This window comes from Aquarana catesbeiana, linkage group LG03 (assembly GCF_042186555.1).
Source record: "Aquarana catesbeiana isolate 2022-GZ linkage group LG03, ASM4218655v1, whole genome shotgun sequence".
NCBI classification, from domain to species: domain Eukaryota; kingdom Metazoa; phylum Chordata; class Amphibia; order Anura; family Ranidae; genus Aquarana; species Aquarana catesbeiana.
In genome coordinates, this window is record NC_133326.1 from 185,384,200 (window position 1) to 185,404,834 (window position 20,635).

The 20,635-nt window shown below is 41.7% G+C and overlaps 1 protein-coding gene across 1 annotated transcript in view; it reads left to right on the forward strand.

Moving 5' to 3' along the window:
• Positions 1-984: 984 nt before the first annotated feature.
• The window catches only part of PMPCB (peptidase, mitochondrial processing subunit beta), a 32,549-nt gene continuing 12,898 nt past the window's right edge, over positions 985-20,635 (forward strand). The window contains exons 1-9 of the mRNA XM_073619609.1: positions 985-1,133; positions 4,243-4,371; positions 6,300-6,386; positions 10,690-10,819; positions 12,522-12,720; positions 12,857-12,936; positions 13,603-13,709; positions 15,030-15,173; positions 17,313-17,473. Of these exons, the coding sequence (XP_073475710.1) occupies positions 1,059-1,133; positions 4,243-4,371; positions 6,300-6,386; positions 10,690-10,819; positions 12,522-12,720; positions 12,857-12,936; positions 13,603-13,709; positions 15,030-15,173; positions 17,313-17,473 (1,112 nt within the window). The 5' untranslated portion in view covers positions 985-1,058. The remainder of the gene's footprint in view (positions 1,134-4,242; positions 4,372-6,299; positions 6,387-10,689; positions 10,820-12,521; positions 12,721-12,856; positions 12,937-13,602; positions 13,710-15,029; positions 15,174-17,312; positions 17,474-20,635) is intronic.

Genomic DNA, 20,635 nt, shown 5'->3' on the forward strand with positions numbered 1-20,635 from the left:
GAATAAAAATATTATATTCGTGAAATCACGAGAAATAATAAAGAAAGAAGTTTGTGAGAAGTCTATGTGAATATGAGCAGCAAAACAACTTCATTCTTCTAGCATTATAAAGAAGAAGAGAATGTGCTGCATTAAACAATTTAAAACATTGCAGCCTGACGAAAGTGCTATATCCATTACAAACGCTAGTTTTACCAGACCGAGCACTTCCGTCTCGTAATTTATTCTGAGCATGCATGGCACTTTGTGTGTCGGAATTGTCCACACACGATTGGAATTTATGCAAACGGATTTTGTTGTCAGAAAATTTTAGATCCAGCTCTCAAACTTTGTGTGTCGGAAATTCCGATGGAAAAAGTCTGATGGTGCCTACATGCGGTCGGAATTTCCGACAACAAGCTCCGATCGCACATTTTCCGTTGTGTGTACAGGGCATTAGGCCTTGTTCACATTGACTGACTGCGGCTTTGTAATTGTGCGACTTCATCTGAAATCACACAATTTCAAAGCCGCCTGTCAGTGCGACTTGGAAGACATCTGTGTGGCTTCATGCACAATTGTCTATGCAAGTCGCACCTGAAATCGCCAAAAGTAGTGCAGGAGCTATTTTTTCAAATCGATGTGGCAACACAAAGTCAGTGTCGCACCGACTTGAACAGTGCAATTGCTGGCAATAGGGTGAGGTTTATCATGCATTTTTTAAATTTATTTTTTTGTCATGCAATTTTGACCAGCCAAATCAAATGACAAGACGCTCCAGTGTGAATGAGGGCTAAGGGTATTCTGTCAGCTTCTGAGCCCCAACCCCCTGGTGGTACTCTGAGGTAGTAGTGACATACAATGATCCATGAGGTGATTTATGTAATAGGCTGCTTATATAATACTAAAGAACTATTTCAGAGACTGAGAGTGTTCTATCACACAGTCAGTAGCACACCGCTCTCCGCTATCTCCTTTATTTATATCTCTACCAGCACTAGCCGGGGATTTCTGCTGACTGCCAATGACAAGGCAAGTGTAGGGGCGGACGTGACGTCACGAGCAGTAGTACTGGAAAGATGGCGGCGTCCATGCTGAGATTCGCTGGTTCCCTGGGACGGAGAGTGATCGGCGGAGTGGCGAGGGGGTCACAGGTATACCAGGAGGTTCATAGGACAAAAGGGGTGGGGAGGGTATTCAGCTCGCATGGGACTCCTGTAATAATGTCATGGCTCCCAGTTATGTGCCACTGCTGTTAGTGAAGGAGACTGGACAATGTAACATAGAGCCAGGCGTAGTGTGTGATCAGTAGGCTAGAGAACAATAGTGACTTCTATATTTCAGCACTGAGCTCCCTTGTACACCTATGAGGGTGGGATGGTGCGCACGCATTTTTGCGTTTAGAGCAGACTAATAACTTTTCTGGCATGCCCGATGCGCAAAAAACACACATGGGCATGAGCCTTTTTATTTCCGCACTGCACCAGAACGCATGGTACTTTGTTTTAAGGAGTTTTGGCACTCACAAAAATACACGTGTTAGCAAGGTACGTTGGGGTGCCACTTGAAAACGAATGGCACTGCTGTGCGCCTTTACCAATGGGGTGTGTGTTGCGGGAATGCACGCGAGCCGTGCTGCGCTATGGGAATGGTTCCGCAGTCTTCTGAGGCCTGTGATGTGTCCCAGAAGGCTGCGGGGGGAAAGAGAGGGGGTGAACTTCTGCTTCGATCGCTGCAGTAACCTGACCGGAAGTAGGAGGGGGTAAATATTAAAACCAGGTACCTGCCCCCCCCCCCCCAAAAAAAGTGCCAAATGTGGCAGTGGAGGGGAGGAGGATGTAAACAAGCAGAACTTCCCCTTTTGGGTGAAATTCCTTTTTAAGAGGCCAAAGCAGCTGCTTGTGTACACGCTCTATGTACATGCGGGTCGGAAATACCCTGACCACAGATGATTGACTGTGTACAGTGACAGCTTCATGGGGGGCTCGCTCGGGTTGGTTCGGACTAGGATCCAAACACAGCTGAACTCATCCACACCGGCGAGTCACTGACCTGGAAACAGTATGCAGGATGGGAGGTTAGGTTTTTTCTGCATACTGGTTTGGGTTAGTGACTAAATAATCAAGCCATAGGATAAGCTTGACAGCCCATTATTTGCAGTCTAAAGCTGAACTCCAGCCTTTCCTTCAGCCTTACTCCTTTTTTACAGGCTCCTCTGCTGTAATGAAAATGCTTACTCAGATTTCATTGCAAACTTCTCACAGTATGCATTAGAAGCTGCAGCAATTGAAGATAGAGACCACCTTCATTTCTCACTGGGGGACCTCCTGCATCATCTAGCCCTTCTTTACTCACCCTGGCTTGTCCATTTAGTTCACCAAATTTCGCATCTTTCTGTCACGGAGTCTCTGCATAATATGTGGGCGTTACCACAGCTTCCCTTTTCAGGAAGCTATGTACAGCACCCTGCCAACCCCTTCCACCAGCCATCATCTCCCTGCATTGCATGGAGAAGTACAGAGACCCAGAAATGATGTCACTTAGTCTGAAATAAGGCATGTAATGAAAATGGCAAGGTTTTCTTTAATAATTGCATTAGAAAATTGATAAAAGGGTGGGGGTGGCATAAGGAAGCAGGGATGGCAAATGTAAGCAGATTAAAGATGAATTCCAGATATGTTTATTTTTACATAGTTACATTGGTCTGGTCTGGACTAATAATTTTGCATATACCATGCCTGTGGCAAGGTCCTGTGCCCAGCAGCTGCATTGTGAACACAGGACGTAGTGCTCTGGGCACAGACACCAGTCAGAGATTGCTTTGCATTTTCTCCAATGAATGCAAAGCAGTCTCTGATTGGATGAGTTAGGAGGCGGGGTGGTGAAGTCACCATCTCCACCTCTTCCAGTCCAAGAACATTTTAAATTAATTGAGAAAATGTTTTCTGAATGGCACTTGTGCCCAGCGATAGACCTCCTATATTCTCAATGCAGTTAGGGCAGCTGCTTGGCACGGGATCCAGAAGCTAGTGGAGATCCCACAGATATGGTCTATGCATAGTTGCATTATTCCAAGCTGGACCAACGTAACTATGTAAAAATATCCATACCAGGAATTCATCTTTAAACTTCGAATAAATGCCTACCTCTCCACAAAGAAACGTATAGCAACAGAGGCTGTCCCAAAAAGTACACCAAAGTGTGGTCTAAATGGTTAGCAGAGCTGTCCACGGCATAATGTTTTTATTTTTGGAGATTGCAGAGGTCCTTCCTCATTAAAATGCTGCATGCAATAGGGAGCAAAGTAGATTTGAATCTTGCTGATTGCAAAAGCTAAAAAGGGAACCTCACCTTTTCTGTCTTAAAGCGGGGTTCCACCCAAATTTTGAACAATATCTGTATGTATTCTCTTCCTTGCCTAGATGCTGACATGCCGTTTAAAAAATTTTAAATCGCTGTAATTACCTTTTATTTTTCTATTCTTCTTTGCACTTCCTGGTTCTCCTCCCGTGGGAGTAGGCGTGTTTCTAGCCTCTCCCAGACTCCTGGGAGCTAGTCTCAGGCTTCCCAGGATGCCACTGAGCATGTGCGGGAACGAGCAGTGAATGCTGGGAGCACAGCATTCACCACATCCAGGAAATAAATGCTTGTGGGCTTCAAATGCCCACAATGAAGATGGAAACCGCCTGCAGTGAATAATATAAGTTATTCTTTCCGACGAAATCTGACACAGGCGGACATATTACACACAATATGTGAGTATGTAATGCTGAGAAGAAAAGTTGGTGAATGAACTAAAAAAAAAAAAAAAACGATAGATAGGTGGACCCCCGCTTTAAGTTGAGACACATCTTATTTGACTTGATTCCTTAGAAGTGTATATAAACAGTACCCTGGTGTGGGTCACCTTTCATTCTACCTGTATGTTGTATGTTAATTGTTTGTATGTGTTTTTAACACCAATAAAAAGATTTAAAAAAAAAAAAAGCTTTGAATAAATGAATTGTAGCTTACATAATTGTGTCCTCTCTCAGATCCGCCCTCTTGACCCCTTTTGTGAAGTGCCATAAATTAATTTCACTGTAGCATAGTCTTTTGTCAGGGAAGTACAGAGCCACTTACCTCTGTCCTGGATTGAAAACAGACTGTTAATATTAATGTTTTGGGATAATGGAGGAATTTTCTTTTTGCTAAAAGTTAATTCACACAGGAGTCCATGTATCTATACATATATAACATTTGTATTAATCTCTATACACACAGCCTTTGTCCAGATGTTGGTCTACGCAGGCAGCAACACAAGCTGTTTTAAATGTTCCGGAGACTAAAGTAACTACACTGAATAATGGACTGCGAGTTGCGTCAGAGGATTCTGGACTATCAACCTGCACTGTAAGTTTTGTTGTATCATGTCACATTTATAAGTTTCTTTTTTGAATTTAAGAGGAACTCCAGTCTGGGCAAAACAAAAATTAAGTCAGCAGCTACTGTAGCTGCTGATTTTTAATATAAGGACACTTACCTGTCCAGGGATCCAGCAATGTCGGCACCCTGAGCTGATTCTTCAATATGCTTCGGGGGCAGGCACCAGCATCTTCACTAAGGGAAACCAGCAGTGAAGTCTTCAGGGTTCACAGACGGTTTCCTACTGCGCATGCCCGAGTCGCGCTGCTCTTTTTAAATAGTTCTGCTGTCTTCTGGGACCTGTGTAAGTCCCAGAAGGCATCGGGGGACATACTCAGCGATCTTACCCAGAAGTGGGAGCAGGTGACTGTCAAAACCAGGTACCCACTGCCCCATCCCCTCCAAAAAGTGCCAAATATGACAGTGGAGGGTGCGAACAAGTGGAGCTTCCACTTTTGGGTGGAGCTCCGCTTTAAGTCCTATGACAAGCTACATAGCATTCATAAACCCAATCATATGTTACAGTTTCTCACTGTTTAAGCTTGTTTATTCATTTTTAATAGAGTGGGGTGGAGTTGGAACTGTTTTTTTTTTTTTTTTTTCCTCTCCAGGTTGTGTTTAAACCAGGTTAGGGAGTCTCCAAACAAGACATTCAGATGAGATAGTAGATCCAGATCTTAAGATAATATAATTAGGTGCTTTATTCATTCACTGCAGTGGAGAGACACAACACACACTGATATTCAGCTTTACCAGGCCGAATGAAGAAGGAAGTGTCTCTGACTTAAAAACATCAAGTTTAACAATATATACTCTATGAATATGCATAAGCACTAGTTTTATAGGTGTGATCGTATAGTTTGTCCAATCAGCATTCATATCTTCTTAGTAGCAAGGGGACAGTTAAATGGGTGTATACATCATGTGACTGGCAAAAAAATAGAATTCAGCAGTATCTGGTCAGTTCAGACTGGTTTTGGTACGAAAGTTTATTTTGAGCAGCTTTCTGGGTTCTTATCAGTAGTCTGTGTCGTCACATATCCAGTAGTTTCGATTTCCCAGGAATTGAAACAGAAAAAAAAGAACCTCTAGGGAAAGTAAACAAAGGTGCATTACCAATTCTAAAAGTGTGTGTGTGTGTGTGTGTGTGTGTGTATATATATATATATATATATATATATATATATATATATATATATATATATATATATATATATATATACATATATATATACATATATATATATATATATATATATATATATATACATATACATATACATATATATATATATATATATATATATATATATATATATATATATATATATATATATATACACATATACACTCAGTTGCTATCAACCTGATAGGGATTATAAAATTGAGTACCTGAGAGTTGTCGCTGAAACAGAAGATGAAAGAGATCTTCCAACACCAAACTACAGCTGGGCTTATCTTAGTTATAAGAAGAATTGGAGCAACATTTCCAAATTCATTGGACAAAGATTTTGTGTGACTGGTGTTTTACAGTCATCCTGGGTCTTAATCACTTTTTTATTGTCTGACAGATATCTATGATTGCCGATCTGTGTATTTATAGGCTTTGTTCACATGGGCAGTGATGCCCATTAGGATGAATAAGCCGTTTTTGCATTGTCTCAACTTTAAGGTGCTGCGTGCTGACAGCCCTTTGAAGGCCATTAGGGAGGCAGCGGATGCACAGGCACAGCCTCTGGTCCCAGTGTGACAGAGGTGGGCATGAGTAGCCATGAATAAATGCTTGGCTTGTGGCAATGCAGTTGTCAAGCATCTCCGTGTTCCAGTGCCTTTGGATTAAATACAATGCTTTGATTTATGTGATCTAATTTTGAACATTTATTACGATCCTTTACATTTTTGCCCTTTGAAATTAGGTGGGTCTATGGATTGATGCTGGAAGCAGGTATGAAAATGAGAAGAATAATGGAACCGCACATTTTTTAGAGCACATGGCATTTAAGGTAAGACTTGCAGAACTTGAAGAAAAAGCAACAAACATTCCAAATGTGCGAGATTATACTTAAATAACTTGACTGTTGATATGATGACAGCTATAGAGTACTGGAATTGTATCTCTAGACAAAGCTTTATTTTAGTTTTGTATAGCATGGAAAAGGATTATACCCTTCGTCAAGTTTTTTTTTTTTTTTTTTTTTCAGTCTGTGGGGAGATTAATTCGACCTTTCCCCCATTTGTCATGGTGACCGTAAGGGAAAATACAAAATGTCACAGTTGTCCCCAGAACAAGAGGTAAACCTTCCAATGGACACAACTAGGGACTACTGTCACAGTCTGGAGTCAAGCTGGGAGGCCAGTAGCTATAACAGTGGAGCAGCACCCACTGACAAGTAGGACAGGTGTACAAGCAGGTCACCCTGGCTGATGACACAGGTTTATTAGAGGTGTGGGGTCTAAGTACTAACCAGGTCAATAACTTAAAGTGGATATAAACCCAATGTCATCCTTTCTAAACTACTGCCATAGGGATTATCTATAAAGATATACATGCCTCCTGCATGTATCTTTACCTGTCAAATGTCTCCCCTCTGTCTGTTATTAGACCCAAAAAACTGCAGATTCTGTGGGTGGGTCTGTTGTCTGGAGCTCGGTGGGTGGAGTCGTGATGTCAGTAGACTCCCCGCCCACCTCTACACTCCCCTTGTCAATATGCATTTTCTCCTGTGTATTTCTTACACTGAACTTCTGCTATGATCTCTAACATCCAGTGAAAAGACAGGAAAGTAACCACATGACTTCAGCATGCCAAATAATGCTGAGGTGTGGAACAGCCAATCCTTGCATAGCTGCTGAAGAAAGGAGTGGGGGTGGGAATTAAAAAATAATGCATGTCTCTTAGGCTAGTGCACGAGATGTAAATCACCTGTCACTCACAGCAAGGGGGAGGATTTGACAAAGTTTTTCTCTGTTTGTCAAGTTTTATCTCACTGAACAATAAAAAAGGATTGCTCAGAGCTGGATTTGTGGCAAGACTTGGCTCAAATGATAGGAAATCTTATACTCTACATCAGGGATATGCAATTAGCGGACCTCCGGCTGTTCCAGAACTACAAGTCCCATGAGGCATAGCAAGACTCTGACAGACACAAGCATGACACCCAGAGGCAGAGCATGATGGGACTTGTAGTTTTGTAACAGCTGGAGGTCCGCTAATTGCATACCCCTGCTCTACATTATGACATTAAAAAAAAAAAAATTGGGGGTTTACATCCACTTTAAGCATAAGCGAGGTCGAGGCACAAGCCAAAGGTCAGTGATAGTAGCGAAGATACAGACGGCAGCAGGAGAGACAAAGCAAGATATTGGCTGGAGGGAGCACAATAATGTGCAAACAGGAAGTGCAGAGACATGGCTTAAATCAGGAAGTTAATGGGAGGAGCAAAGAGTTCAAGGCAGGATCATTCAAGGAATTGTCCAGCATTCCAGGTGGCTCAGCGAGCCACGACTGTGAGACCCCCATGTCTCATGACATGTGAAATCCCTGTTAGTCAATGAAAGCTGTCTTAATTAGCACTACTGAAGTCGCTCCGACTTTAGAAAAGGATCTTGTACTACTTAAAGTTGACTTCTATCCGACTTGTGCCCATAGACTTTAATGGAAGACCTTCAAGCCTTACATGTGACATTAAAGTGGTTGTGAAGCCACTATATCTAAAACATCCCATCCCCTCTGTTAGCAGCTAACGTTATGTGTCCCAGTGTCTGTGCTGAAAAAAAAAAAGCAGCAGATTTATACCTTACATCAGAGCATCTCCCAGCGCTCATATAACTCCTCGGCTCTCTCCTCCCTCTCTTCTTCCTTCCTTTTTTTTATTTTTCTTTTTTTTTTTTCAGCACAGACACTAGGACACACAAAACGTTCACTAAGGCTACTTTCACACTGAAAGTGCCGTCCGTTGGCACTAAAGCGCAGCTCGTTTTAGCTGCTCTTTTTGGCCGCTAGCGGAGGCGCTTTTAACCCCTAAAAAAGGGTTAAAACTCCTGTTTTGCTTTGCTTCATTCATTCCAATGGGCATGGCGTTTTGGGAGCGCTAATTACAGCGCTCCCAACCCACCTCTAAGATGCTGCTTGCAGGACTTTTCAGTATGTCCCACAAGTGCACCGCCCCAGTGTGATAAGTCTCACTGCAATGAATGGGAGGCGGTTTTCAGGTGCTTTGCAGAGGCTATTTCTAGAGCTAAAGCACCTGAAAACCGCCCCAGTGTTAAAGGGGTCTTACAGAGGGGATGGGATGTGTATAATAATGATATTGGAGCAGCAGGAAAATGGTGGGGAGCAGAGTGGCGCTGACAGGTGGAGGGGGGGGGGGGGACAGAGGAGAGCTGCGGATAATGGAGGCACATAAACTGACCACGGTGTCAGGGCTCAGCAGCCATGATCAACCTTGGTTAGTTTACAGGGGGGAGGGCAGAACCAGGCAGGGTCAGCCAGGTATTTTAGATTACACAAGGGCCAAATTACACAGCACAAGCACTGTGCTATTATACATGCTTTAAGGAAATGGGATCACATTTTTAGGGGGGTTACCAACACTTTAAATCTTTGAACTAGTTAACTGGAGCCATTGTTATTAAATTACTAATTTTTTTCTGGATGCTTTGTGAAGTAACCGTGTACAGCTGTATTTCCTGCAGGATTCTCTCTCAGCTTTTCATTGCTATGAATATGTCAATAGCACAAATAGTAATTTTCTTCTTTGACATCCCCCCATCCCCTGGCCCATCAGCCCTCCTCTATGCATGTTGTTTAAAGGTATTAGCCAGATGATCTGTCAAACAGTAATGTGCAACTTGAAGCTTGCTGTATGAACACAAGATCAGTTCACAATATCAAAGGAGTATGCAACAAGCAGAAGACACAGTTTAACAGGCAGTGAAACTCTTGTAGTACAAGGGCTGGCTAGTTCACATAAAGGCCACTAGGTAACAAAACAGTACAGAAAAACAGTATATAGTAAGAGAACAGAGTATGAGAAGAAATCCCTAGAAATAGATAGTACAAAAAATGGTCCCTGCAAGTGTGTGTGTGGTGGGGGGAGAGGGTCGGTGCAACCTCTCTCACAAGGAGGCTGGTTATAGCTGGAAGCCAAGGGAGTCGGTCAACCAAAGGGACCCCAGAGGGAAGGTGCCTCTGGTCTGGATGTCTAGGTAGCGGAAAAAGTCCTAGGCATGGTTGTGCAATGAAGCTGTTGAAGATACAGGGCCACCCCACTGAAAAGGTTGTATTTCAGGGCCAGCTAGCACAGTGCTCAGCACAGTGACAAGGACTTAAGATGAAGCTGCATGGTCTTGTGCTGTCAACCTCTGGCTGTCTGGTGACCCTCCACCTGGTGACAGTTATAGTGCCCAGTCCTTGCTGTCCTGCCAGGCATGGTCTCCCTGACCCCCTGGGAACAGGAAATGGCTGAATTTATATGCCCCTGGGGATTGTGGGAGCCCACTGGATCATGGGAAAAAAAAAAGGGGGGGCCTGCACCCACTGCTGGACAAGGTGGATAAGGAGCTCCATTACTTGCATGGCAGGCTATGTCTCATGTTCTGTTGGGTAACAGTGTTAAAGTTTAAATGCAAGTTTTTTATGCAGTTGCCTCGTTTTTCTGCTATGATAAATTAAAAAAACTGATGAAGAAAGAAACGGTGTAAATACCATGATAAAAAATTTATTAAGTTTAGACTGTATTAATGTTTTGACTGTTGGCTCCAGTGGTCATGATGCTTTATGCCCCGTACACACGGTCGGACTTTGTTCGGACATTCCGACAACAAAATCCTAGGATTTTTTCCGACGGATGTTGGCTCAAACTTGTCTTGCATACACACGGTCACACAAAGTTGTCGGAAAATCCGATCGTTCTATACGCGGTGACGTAAAACATGTACGTCGGGACTATAAACGGGGCAGTGGCCAATAGCTTTCATCTCTTTATTTATTCTGAGCATGCGTGGCACTTTGTCCGTCGGATTTGTGTACACACGATCGGAATTTCCGACAACGGATTTTGTTGTCGGAAAATTTTATCTCCTGCTCTCCAACTTTGTGTGTCGGAAAATCCGATGGAAAATGTCCGATGGAGCCCACACACGGTCGGAATTTCCGACAACACGCTCCGATCGGACATTTTCCATCGGAAAATCCGACCGTGTGTACGGGGCATTACAGTATGTCACCATGTATTTTTATTGTAAAAGAGTTATTTATTGACTTGTTATTCTAATGACTTCCTAATTTTGCACTCATTATCGTAGGGAACAAAGAAGCGTTCCCAGCTAGACCTGGAGCTTGAAATTGAAAACATGGGTGCTCACTTGAATGCATATACATCACGAGAACAGACAGTATATTATGCAAAGGCTTTTTCCAAAGATCTGCCTAGAGGTATGTGACAAGCAAGGATTACAACTGTTTTTGTGAAAAGTAAATGCCTGTAATATTCTCTGCTTTTGGACCATATTTGTTTTCGGTCAAAATGGCTTTAGACCCACTGCTCCCCTGCTGCTAAGTTTACCCACCTTTCCCAGGAGAAAAATACATGTATACGCTTTTTAAGGAAATCCTAATCGAAGCTTAATTAGGACTGAGGACTATCCACTTTCCCTTTGTCCCCATGTGATAGCACTGATTTCTGAATAGCCAAGTGATAAGAACTAATGCTGTCACATGTTCCCTATACCTGGGTATTTTCTCTTATTTCCAGTAGAGGGGAGGCATAGATAATTTAAGTACGGTTAGAGGGCACAGTTAAGGTTAGCGCAAAAACAAATTATTTGCGCTTTCATAATTTTAAATTGAAAGTACAGGTTATTGATGGTTACATTTTGCAAATATGTATGGAAGCCATGCTGCCTTATTAGGTTCTTTTGAAATGTGGTCCCTAACTATAATCTAACCAAGTTCCCATCTTGGTGTATGTATTAGATTATCTATCTATCTTTACCAGAGGGCAGTTATGTCTGGGGGTACAGAGACACACAGGGCGCACAGCACAGTGGCAATCTGAAGACCTGTAGTGTGTCTCTGCACCAAATTCAAATCTTTTTGCTGACTTAACTGGTAAGTGTCCTGGGAATTTTTGTATTCTATTCTGTAAAAAGCCCTATTCACGTGCACTTTACTTTACAAAGTTAGTAATGAGTTGATTGGCGCATTTATTTTGTTGACATTGAGTTTACCCTGTTGCTTTGATTTGCATAGGTTTGCTTTAAAGTGAATCTGTAGCCAGGCTACAGAGGGTTGTAGCCTCTGTAGCTACTGTGAAGAAATTCATCCTTTATGTTCACAGCAAAAAAAGACTAAAGTCCTTGTCTTCCTTAGCCAGCTCAGCCGCCCTGCTCCCCCCTCCCAGAGCAACTACTTTGGCTGGAAGGGAGGGCTGAGCTGTATTGGACGTGAGTATTTCTGCCGTGAATTTTAAGAATGATTTGCTCCAATGTACCTGCAGCTAGAGAGGACAGTAAGGGTTGGTTTTAAAAATGACTTTCCTGCTTATTAACCTCTTGGCACTGACTTCACACAAATATGACGCCTCTCAGTGGGTGGGTCTTGGCGCCAAGCGGCTGCAACTAATACTTACCACATTGCAAACACAGCTGTGCCGAGAACGTGCACCCTGCACGCTCCTAGGACAGTTAACAGCAGCTAACAGAAAGCTCCTGATCGCTGCTTGCGATTACCGGCTTTCCGATCATGTGACAGTCAATCACAGCGGTCCAGTGATTATGAACCCCACCCCGCCCTCTGAAACCCCTAAAGGCCGACGTCGCACAAAAATGCCACCTCTCAGCGGGTGGGTCTTGGTGCTGAGCAGCTGCAACTATACGTACCACATTGCAAATACAGCTGTGCCAAGAACTCACGCGCTGCACACTCCTAGGATAGGTAACAACGGCTAACAGAAAGCTCCTGAGATGGGAGGCTCTAGAGCCAAGGGGTTAAGAATATTTAAAAATAAATGTGCATAGCCTAGCTATAGTTACATGTGCATTTACTATTTTTCAGTACTTTTTGGTCATATTATGTGATGTACGTAATGCTATTAGTCTTGGAATGAAAACTCAACTTTTTGAGTTTTATTTTACAGCTGTAGAGATTCTAGCAGACATCATTCAAAACAGCACTCTTGGAGAAGCAGAGATTGAACGAGAAAGAGGCGTTATTCTGAGGGAGATGCAGGAAGTGGAGACAAATCTACAGGAAGTAGTCTTTGATTATCTTCACGCTACTGCCTACCATTGTACAGCACTTGGAAGAACTATCCTGGGGCCTACGGAAAACATCAAGTAGGTTTATTGATAAGTCAGTAATCTACAAACTTCTTGCTATTGTATTGATTGCCAAATGATTTTTCATCACTTTACAGAATATATTTACACTAATGTGTTCAGTAAGTAATCTTTTCATACATATTTGTTCCAGATCCATAAACCGTAATGATTTGGTGGAGTACATCACAACACATTATAAAGGACCTAGAATAGTCCTGGCTGCAGCTGGTGGTGAGTATAACTTTAGAGTTGTCTGTCAAAGGTCTATAATAAATAGCTGGAAATTGTTAAAATTAAGTCTCCTATTTATGTTTGCATGTAATAACATGTTGGTGTTCCATTCTGCTAAATCCCCAGTGTAGGCAACAACAGGCTTTTTACACTTTTAGGACTGCTTAGTGGATTGGTAATCACTTAGTTGCAGAAGTTCAGTTAACTGTTAACACTGGTTCATCCTCGGTGTCAACAGATTTCCAGCAGATGTGATTGTAGCTGAAAGCCTAAAGTAGTTGTAGTTGTTAAGACAGAAGGTTTTTTACCTTGTTGCATTCTTTGCAATAAGGTAAAAAACCTTCCGTGTTCAGCCTAGCCCCCTCCTAAATACTTACTTGAGCTCTATCTCAATCCAGTGCTGTCTCCGAGAGCCCTCTACCTACTCCCCCCCACCCCACCCTAATGCAAGCCACTTTAACACATGTGCGTTACTGCACACTATTGGGAGCAAGCCCTACATCACAGCTCTTAGCGTAGGTGAAACGCTTGCTCTGCAGTGGGATTAATCCTGAACTGGAAATTCTCTTTAAGGCCTCGGACAAGTAGATCTGTTAAATTTTTGTTACACTTCATAGACCAGTGTTATTAAATGATTCTAAACTTTTTTTTTAATTATTATTAAAGGTGTGTCGCATGATCAGTTGCGTGATCTGGCAGAGTATCATTTTGGTAATTTGCCGTCAATATACAAAGGGGAAACCCTGCTTCCATGCACTTTCACGGGCAGTGAGGTAAAGATCCGTTTTATAATCTTTAAGACATGTCTTCGTTGCATAAGGGTATTTTCAGTTTGCACTTTAGGTACTATACCATAACTGCACTATAATTTTAAGTGGTTTAGTAAGTGTTACAGAATATATTTCACTTATAATAAATATATTTTATATATGGACTGCTTACAGTTTACCATTTCAGTGGAGCATGCACAAAAATGTACTTTTTTAAATATCAAACAAATTGGAATGCCTTGTTCCTTTCAGTAAATATTAAGATTGAAGGTTTTTTACCATAATGCATTCTCTGTGCAGCTTCCCCATCACACACTCCTTATATTTATTTACCTGAGCCCAATCTCAATCCAGCTATGTGCACAAGAGCAGCAGCTCTCTCCCTCCTCATTGGCTCAGAGACAGCAGCATTGCTCCCACTGCTGTCAAGCACAGTCAGTGAGAAGGGAGCAGTGGCAAAGCTATGCCCCCCGTGTGTGTGTCAATGAGCACACAAAGCCAGCTCAAGAGCAAGCCTGTACGAGCGCTCCCATAGAAAGCGTCTCGCTATGGGGGGCACTCGGCACGGGAAAGGAGCCAGGCGCTCCTGGGGGGGTATCCGAGATGGGGATCAGGGCCGCTCTGTGCAGAAACATTGCACAGAGCAAGTAAGTATGACTTGTTTGTAAATGTTCGATTAAAAAAAAAATTACAATCACTTTAATGATTCTAAATAGCCACTGCTAACACATAACAGGCATGTTAGTGCCTGTATGTAGGCTTAGCTATTTAGCGCATGGTTACCCTGAATCCTGGCAATGCTATGGTATACAAATATCTGTCTGTCTTCCTAGCTGAAATCTTGTCTTCACTTGCGCACCAGATTATCCTTGAATTGGGGCATATGGCCATTTTATAGCCAAATTTAGCTGGCATGTAGGTACCATGAGGTCACAAAGCCTTGTGCGTATCCCCTGCTGTTACTAAACAAAACAATGGTGAAAAAATTCAACAGGTGAGTGGTTGAACATTGCACTCTGTTCCAGAATTATGTGAAGATTTGTGTTAGGCATTTAATACCTTGTGCACAGTTCTCTAAAGTAGGTTGATGTTGCCTGAAGCTGCCGAAAATCTGATGTTTTGGTGGTTTCAGATGCCTATAGGAAATGCCATTAGAATGTGTAATACTGTACATGAAAGTTGCATATATGACAGAGCTAAAGAATGTACTGAAAGCACATTGGTTGTTTGAAAAAATATACTCCACTGATAAAAGTTTGTCTGTGATTTTATTCAGATGTTAATTTTCCTTTAACAAGAGTTTATTTTTGGCTAATTGTTTAGATCCGTGTTCATGATGATAAAATGCCATTAGCCCATATTGCCATTTCAGTTGAAGCTGTTGGTTGGTCTCATCCTGACACTATTCCGCTTATGGTGGCAAACACATTGATAGGCAATTGGGATCGGTCCTTTGGAGGTGGTGTGGTATGGAATTGTTTTTATTGTATTTTAATTGCTATAATACTGTATATGTTTAGTCAGTATACATAGCTCTGTATATGTATACTAACTAAACATGAGGCTTGTATATGAAAAGTGTGCTTATAAGTAAATCTATTGCCATTAATAACAACCAGCCAAAATACTTATTTTAACCAAAAAGCAATAGAAATAACAGCAAAAGAACAAGAGAAACATTGCAAGCACCTCACTCAACTAAGAATAAGTGAACAAAGATTAGTGAATGACAATTAAGTCCATATGATAATGTTAAGCAAGCTCCTATTCAATCTCTGGAAGCCGATGGATCAGCTGGTAACTATAATGGGGTTAAAATGCTGATCTGTTCCAGTCTAAGCCACTTGTGTGAGAACCTAAAGGTACAACCTGGCAGTTTATGGGAAGATGAACTGCTGCACTGTAGCCTCCCTGGTATTACTTTAATGCCAATATCTTCCTAATGTTGCATTATGCCTCTTGCATCGCCACCTAATTCAACAGTTTGGCAGACTCTCCACTAAAGTCAATGGAGTTCAAGCTGTACATACATGAGGTGCTCAGTGGAGGACAGTAAGGATTTTAGGAGTAGGTGAGGTGCTCAGTGGAGGACACTACACTTAAACTCCATTAACTTCAGTGCAGAGCCTGCCAACCTGTTGAATTAGGTGGAGATGCAACATTAGGAAGATATTGACAATAACCTTCCTTCGGGTTCTCATACAAGTGACTTAGACTGAAACAGATCGTGTTTTGACCCCATGATAGTTACCAGCTGATCCACTGGCAGTTTTGCAAATCAGGTGTGGCCTTGCTCAACATTATCATATGGACCTGAGTGTGATTCACTAATCTTTATTTACTCTTTGGGTGAGTGAGGTGCATGCACCGTTTCTCTTGTTCTTTTGCTAGCTGTATACCAGGCTCTACTGGGTTTCTTTCAGCTACATTTATCTCTAACCCAGTTCTGTGTTCCATGGGTTTGAGTTGTGGTGCTGGGACCATTTTTTAATTTTTTTTCTACCTCAGAAATAAGTCAGTTGCTGGCTAAAAGCAACAAGAACTTTTCTGTTAAAAGCGAGAACTTTTTCTCATTCTCCATGCTGCTACGCAAAGAAAAACAATAATAGCAGAGACCACTATTATCTAGCATTTTCATTGTCAGAAGGTAGGTTGTCTTAAAGATGATCTCCAGGTTTACTGTCACTTTTAACTAGTTTGTTTGGAGCAAGCTGACCCCACAGACTATTTCCTACACATATGTGCCCGCTGGATGCGCTGCATAAACGGTATGTAGCCTCAGCTACATACAGTATTACAGCCTTACGTTCCAGGAGTGAGACGAAGATCTTCTCGTCCCACCCCAGCAGCAAAGTAGGGTCAGGCTGAGCGGCGCTCAGCCATACATGGGCAGAAATGAATGAATTCAAAGCTTCTTCTAATTGGTCAAGGCGGATCGGCGTCATGAACTTTGTATTCGTAGAAAAGCACAATTCAGCCTGACTCTTTTTTGTTCTGGGTGTGAGATCAGAATTTTTTGTCTCACTGCCAGATCACAAGGCTGTAAAAGGTATGTAGCTGAGGTTTATACAGCACCCCCAGCGGGCGCACTTGTTGAAGTAGGAAATGGTTATTTGGTCCAGCTTGGCCACAGCAATAGAGACAGTAAAGCTGGAGATCTGCTTTAAAGCTTTTGTTCTAAAGGGCAATTCACACTTTCTGAGCATGCAGGTGGAAACATTAAATTTCTACAAATATAGGTCAGTCCATAACCCTTCATTTCATCTTTTTGAGCCATTAGTTGGAGGATCATCAGGGTGTTGAAATATCCAAACGCAGGTTTCACTTGCCTAGACTCTAAAGTGGTTCTACACATTGACACCTAATCTGAAACCCCTGATTCTAAATTCATGGATAAGAAGTGGTGTAAATACAGGGGTGTACTTTCTTCCACATGACAAATCTGCATTTTTGTTTATGTAGAATTTGAGAATAAGTACACAATGTCAATTTTTAGATGTCAAGTTTATCACCTATTATCTGTAAGCACCGTCAACAGATTTAATGGGGATTTGTGCACTTTTATAGGTATCCGTCTATATCATGTTTTCTTTTTTACCTTCGCAGAATTTATCAAGTAAACTTGCACAGATCACCTGTCATGGAAACTTGTGTCACAGTTTCCAGTCATTCAATACCTGTTACACAGACACTGGCCTCTGGGGCCTATACATGGTGTGTGAACCAAACACAGTAGAAGATATGATGCATTTTGTGCAAAGAGAATGGTAAGTGAGCAATGTTCAAAACGTGTATTATTAAAAGCATCTTTGTCTTAACATTCAAAGAAAATGTGTTGTTTTTAGGGGCGGAGGGGGGGCATATACATAGTAGTTCATATTTTACAAAGCATGAAACCAAAATATCCTCATCACTTAAAGAGCCAGGGTTGATGGCTCTTAGTAGTTGTCAGGGATTTGCTTGGAACGCTGTCTCAAGCTGTGACTCATTCTGCTTATATCATGTGCCATTTTAGATAAACCACTTCAGAAGAAAAATTTTATAGGCTAAGTTCACCTTTACCAAAAAAAAATAAAAATAAATTCACATATTTTTGCAGGAAAATAAGCATTTATTTTTTTTTCAACAGGAGCCTGCAAAGCATTTCACCCAGTGGATCGTGGGTGCAATATCGGGCTCCTGCAAATGCTTCCTCCAGGTCTCTGCCCGTACCTCTGTATGGGCTTTCAGATAGAGGGGTGGAAGAAGTGTCAGTGGACTTTGAGTGCGCACTTGTGTTCCATTAATAACTACTGTGGCATGCGTGATATGTAACTTATTTATTCACAGGTCTCTGTGGAGGTGAAAGGTAGAGGGTGCTTGGCAACATGTTACACTCTAAATACGGGTGTAAAATGTTGCTAAATGTGGAATTGGCATTAATGCTACTAAATAAGTGTTGCGTACACAACATATAGTCATTAACCACTTGCGGACCGCCTGCAATGTTCTGAAGACGGGCAAAGCGATGTACCGATACATCGCTGCTCATTTCTGTGTTTAAGGTGCTGGCTCGAACTGTGATTGTACATGAACTGTGATTGTCAGCAAGTCCCGGCCGATGATTCACGGCCATGACCTGCTGATTGGCTGTATAAATCACAATTGGCAGTCAACACAGAACTCTGTAGAGGGAACAATTTCTCTGTTTCCCATCTGGGCAGGGATGGGAAACCTAAGAGCTCTATTAGTAGAAGCAGCACACTTTACACGTTCTACACATAGTTAGGCACACATTTAACCCCTTGATCGCCCTAGATCAGGGATCTCCAAACTACGGCCTTCCAGCTGTTCCGGAACTACAAGTCCCATGAGGCTTTGTAAAACTCTGACATTCACAGACATGACTAGCCATGATGGTAATTGTAGTTCCTGAACAACTGGAGGGCCATAGTTTGGAGACCTCTGCCCTAGATGTTTACCCCTTCCCTGCCAGTGTCATTAGTACAGTGACAGTGTATATTATTAGCACTGATCACTGTTTTCATGTAACCTAGTAGTTAGTTCCCCCAGTGTCAGATTAACCACCACACTATTGCAGTCCCATTATAAGACGTTGATCACCACCATTAGTAGTATAAAAAATAAAAATTCCAGTGTATATAACATAAATTTTAGGCGCTATAACTGTCGCACAAACCAAGCAATATACACTGATTGGGATTTATTTTATCAAAGACCTGTAGCAAAATACATTTTGGCCCAAATATGTTAAGAAATTCGTTTTTTTTTTTTTTTTTTTTCTTATGGATGTGGTTTGTAGCAGAAAGTAAGATAATATTATTATTATATAATTTTTTTTCAACCTTTTCGGTTTTTCATTTATATCGCAAAAAACTAAAAGCCAATGGTGATCAATACCAAGAGAGATCAAGAAAGCTCTATTTGTGTGAAAAAAAAATATAAATTTAATTTGGGTACAGTATTGACCACGCAATTACCAGTTAAAGTAGCACAGTGCCGAATAGCAAAATAATGGCCTGGTCATGAAGGGGGTAAATTATTATTATTATTATTTTATTTGTATTTTTTTTATTGTTAAAAAATATGGCACTATAACAATAACAATCCAATAATACTCTGCTAAGAACTAACACCAAAAATATAATTTTCAGTAGATCAGCATGCTCGGATAATGTAACAACTATCCTCATGTAATTAAACAATTGTACTATGACTCAATTTTTACTATCATATTTGTGGCCATATCTTCCAACAAATTAGTTAGGAGATGAACATTAAAAAAAAATAAATTAAAACAAAAAAAAAAGGGAGGGAGGGGGGAGCAAAAGGCATCCAATAAGAGTGTGACCAAGCTTCCAAATTTATACACAGGCACGTTGATGTCTGGTGAGTCAGGGTGTCTGGCCAAGAGTGTTGAGCTCATAAAAGACAGAGGTATAGGGGATTCAAGAAATTTCACCCACGGGGTCCAAACCTCCCTGAACTTAGAATTATTTTCATTGGCTGTAGCTACCAATTCTTCCATTCGCATAGTATAGTTAACTTCTGCTTCCCATTCGCGTATAGTTGGTATTACTGCTGATTTTCCAATATCTTGGGATCAGGGCTCTGCCTGCCACCGGCAAAAACCTAAATATTTCCTTTTTGATGGTTTTAATTGAACCCGGGACCAAAGAAAAAAGAGCAACCTCCAGGGTTTCTGGCCAGATCTTACCCGTAATCAAGTGGCTAAGACGAAATATAGTTGACCAGTATGGTTTTATTATCTGACAGGAGCAGCACATGTGTAGATGTGTACCCCCGAGCTCACTGCATCTCCAACACTTGTCTGGTATAGCTGGGTTAATTTTATTTAATAAGGCTGGACAGCGATAACATCTGATTATAAGTTTGTAATTTTGCTCCTGCAAATGGGATGCTAGTGTTGATTTAAATTTAAGACAGAAAGCTTTATCCCATTCCTCAGATGCTAAGTCGTTGCCTAGTTCTCGCTCCTAGTCTCAAGTGTAATAAGGGCGGTGGGGGGAATGCAAGTGACAGAAGGATTCCATATATTTTTAGAAGGAGCATGTGGGCATCTTTGATCAGAGAGACACAGCTCCTCAAACATAGTCAGATCCCTACAAAGCTGCTCTTTGCCCAATCCATCATAAAAATGGTGTAGTTGGAAATATTGAAGCCAGTCTCCTCGGCCGACACAGGAGTGGGATGTGAGCTCATTCAGGGGTTTCAAACCCCTCAGATTGAGCGAGTGTCGGATAGGAGATGGATGTGGTGGTTGCCAGCACAGTACACCCTTGTTTGATAACCAGTTGACCACGCAATTACCAAGTAGCACAGTGCCGAATAGCAAAATAACGGCTTGGTCATGAAGGGGGTAACATTTAAGCTTAAGGAGAGCTTAAGTAGTTTAAGCTGACGTATAG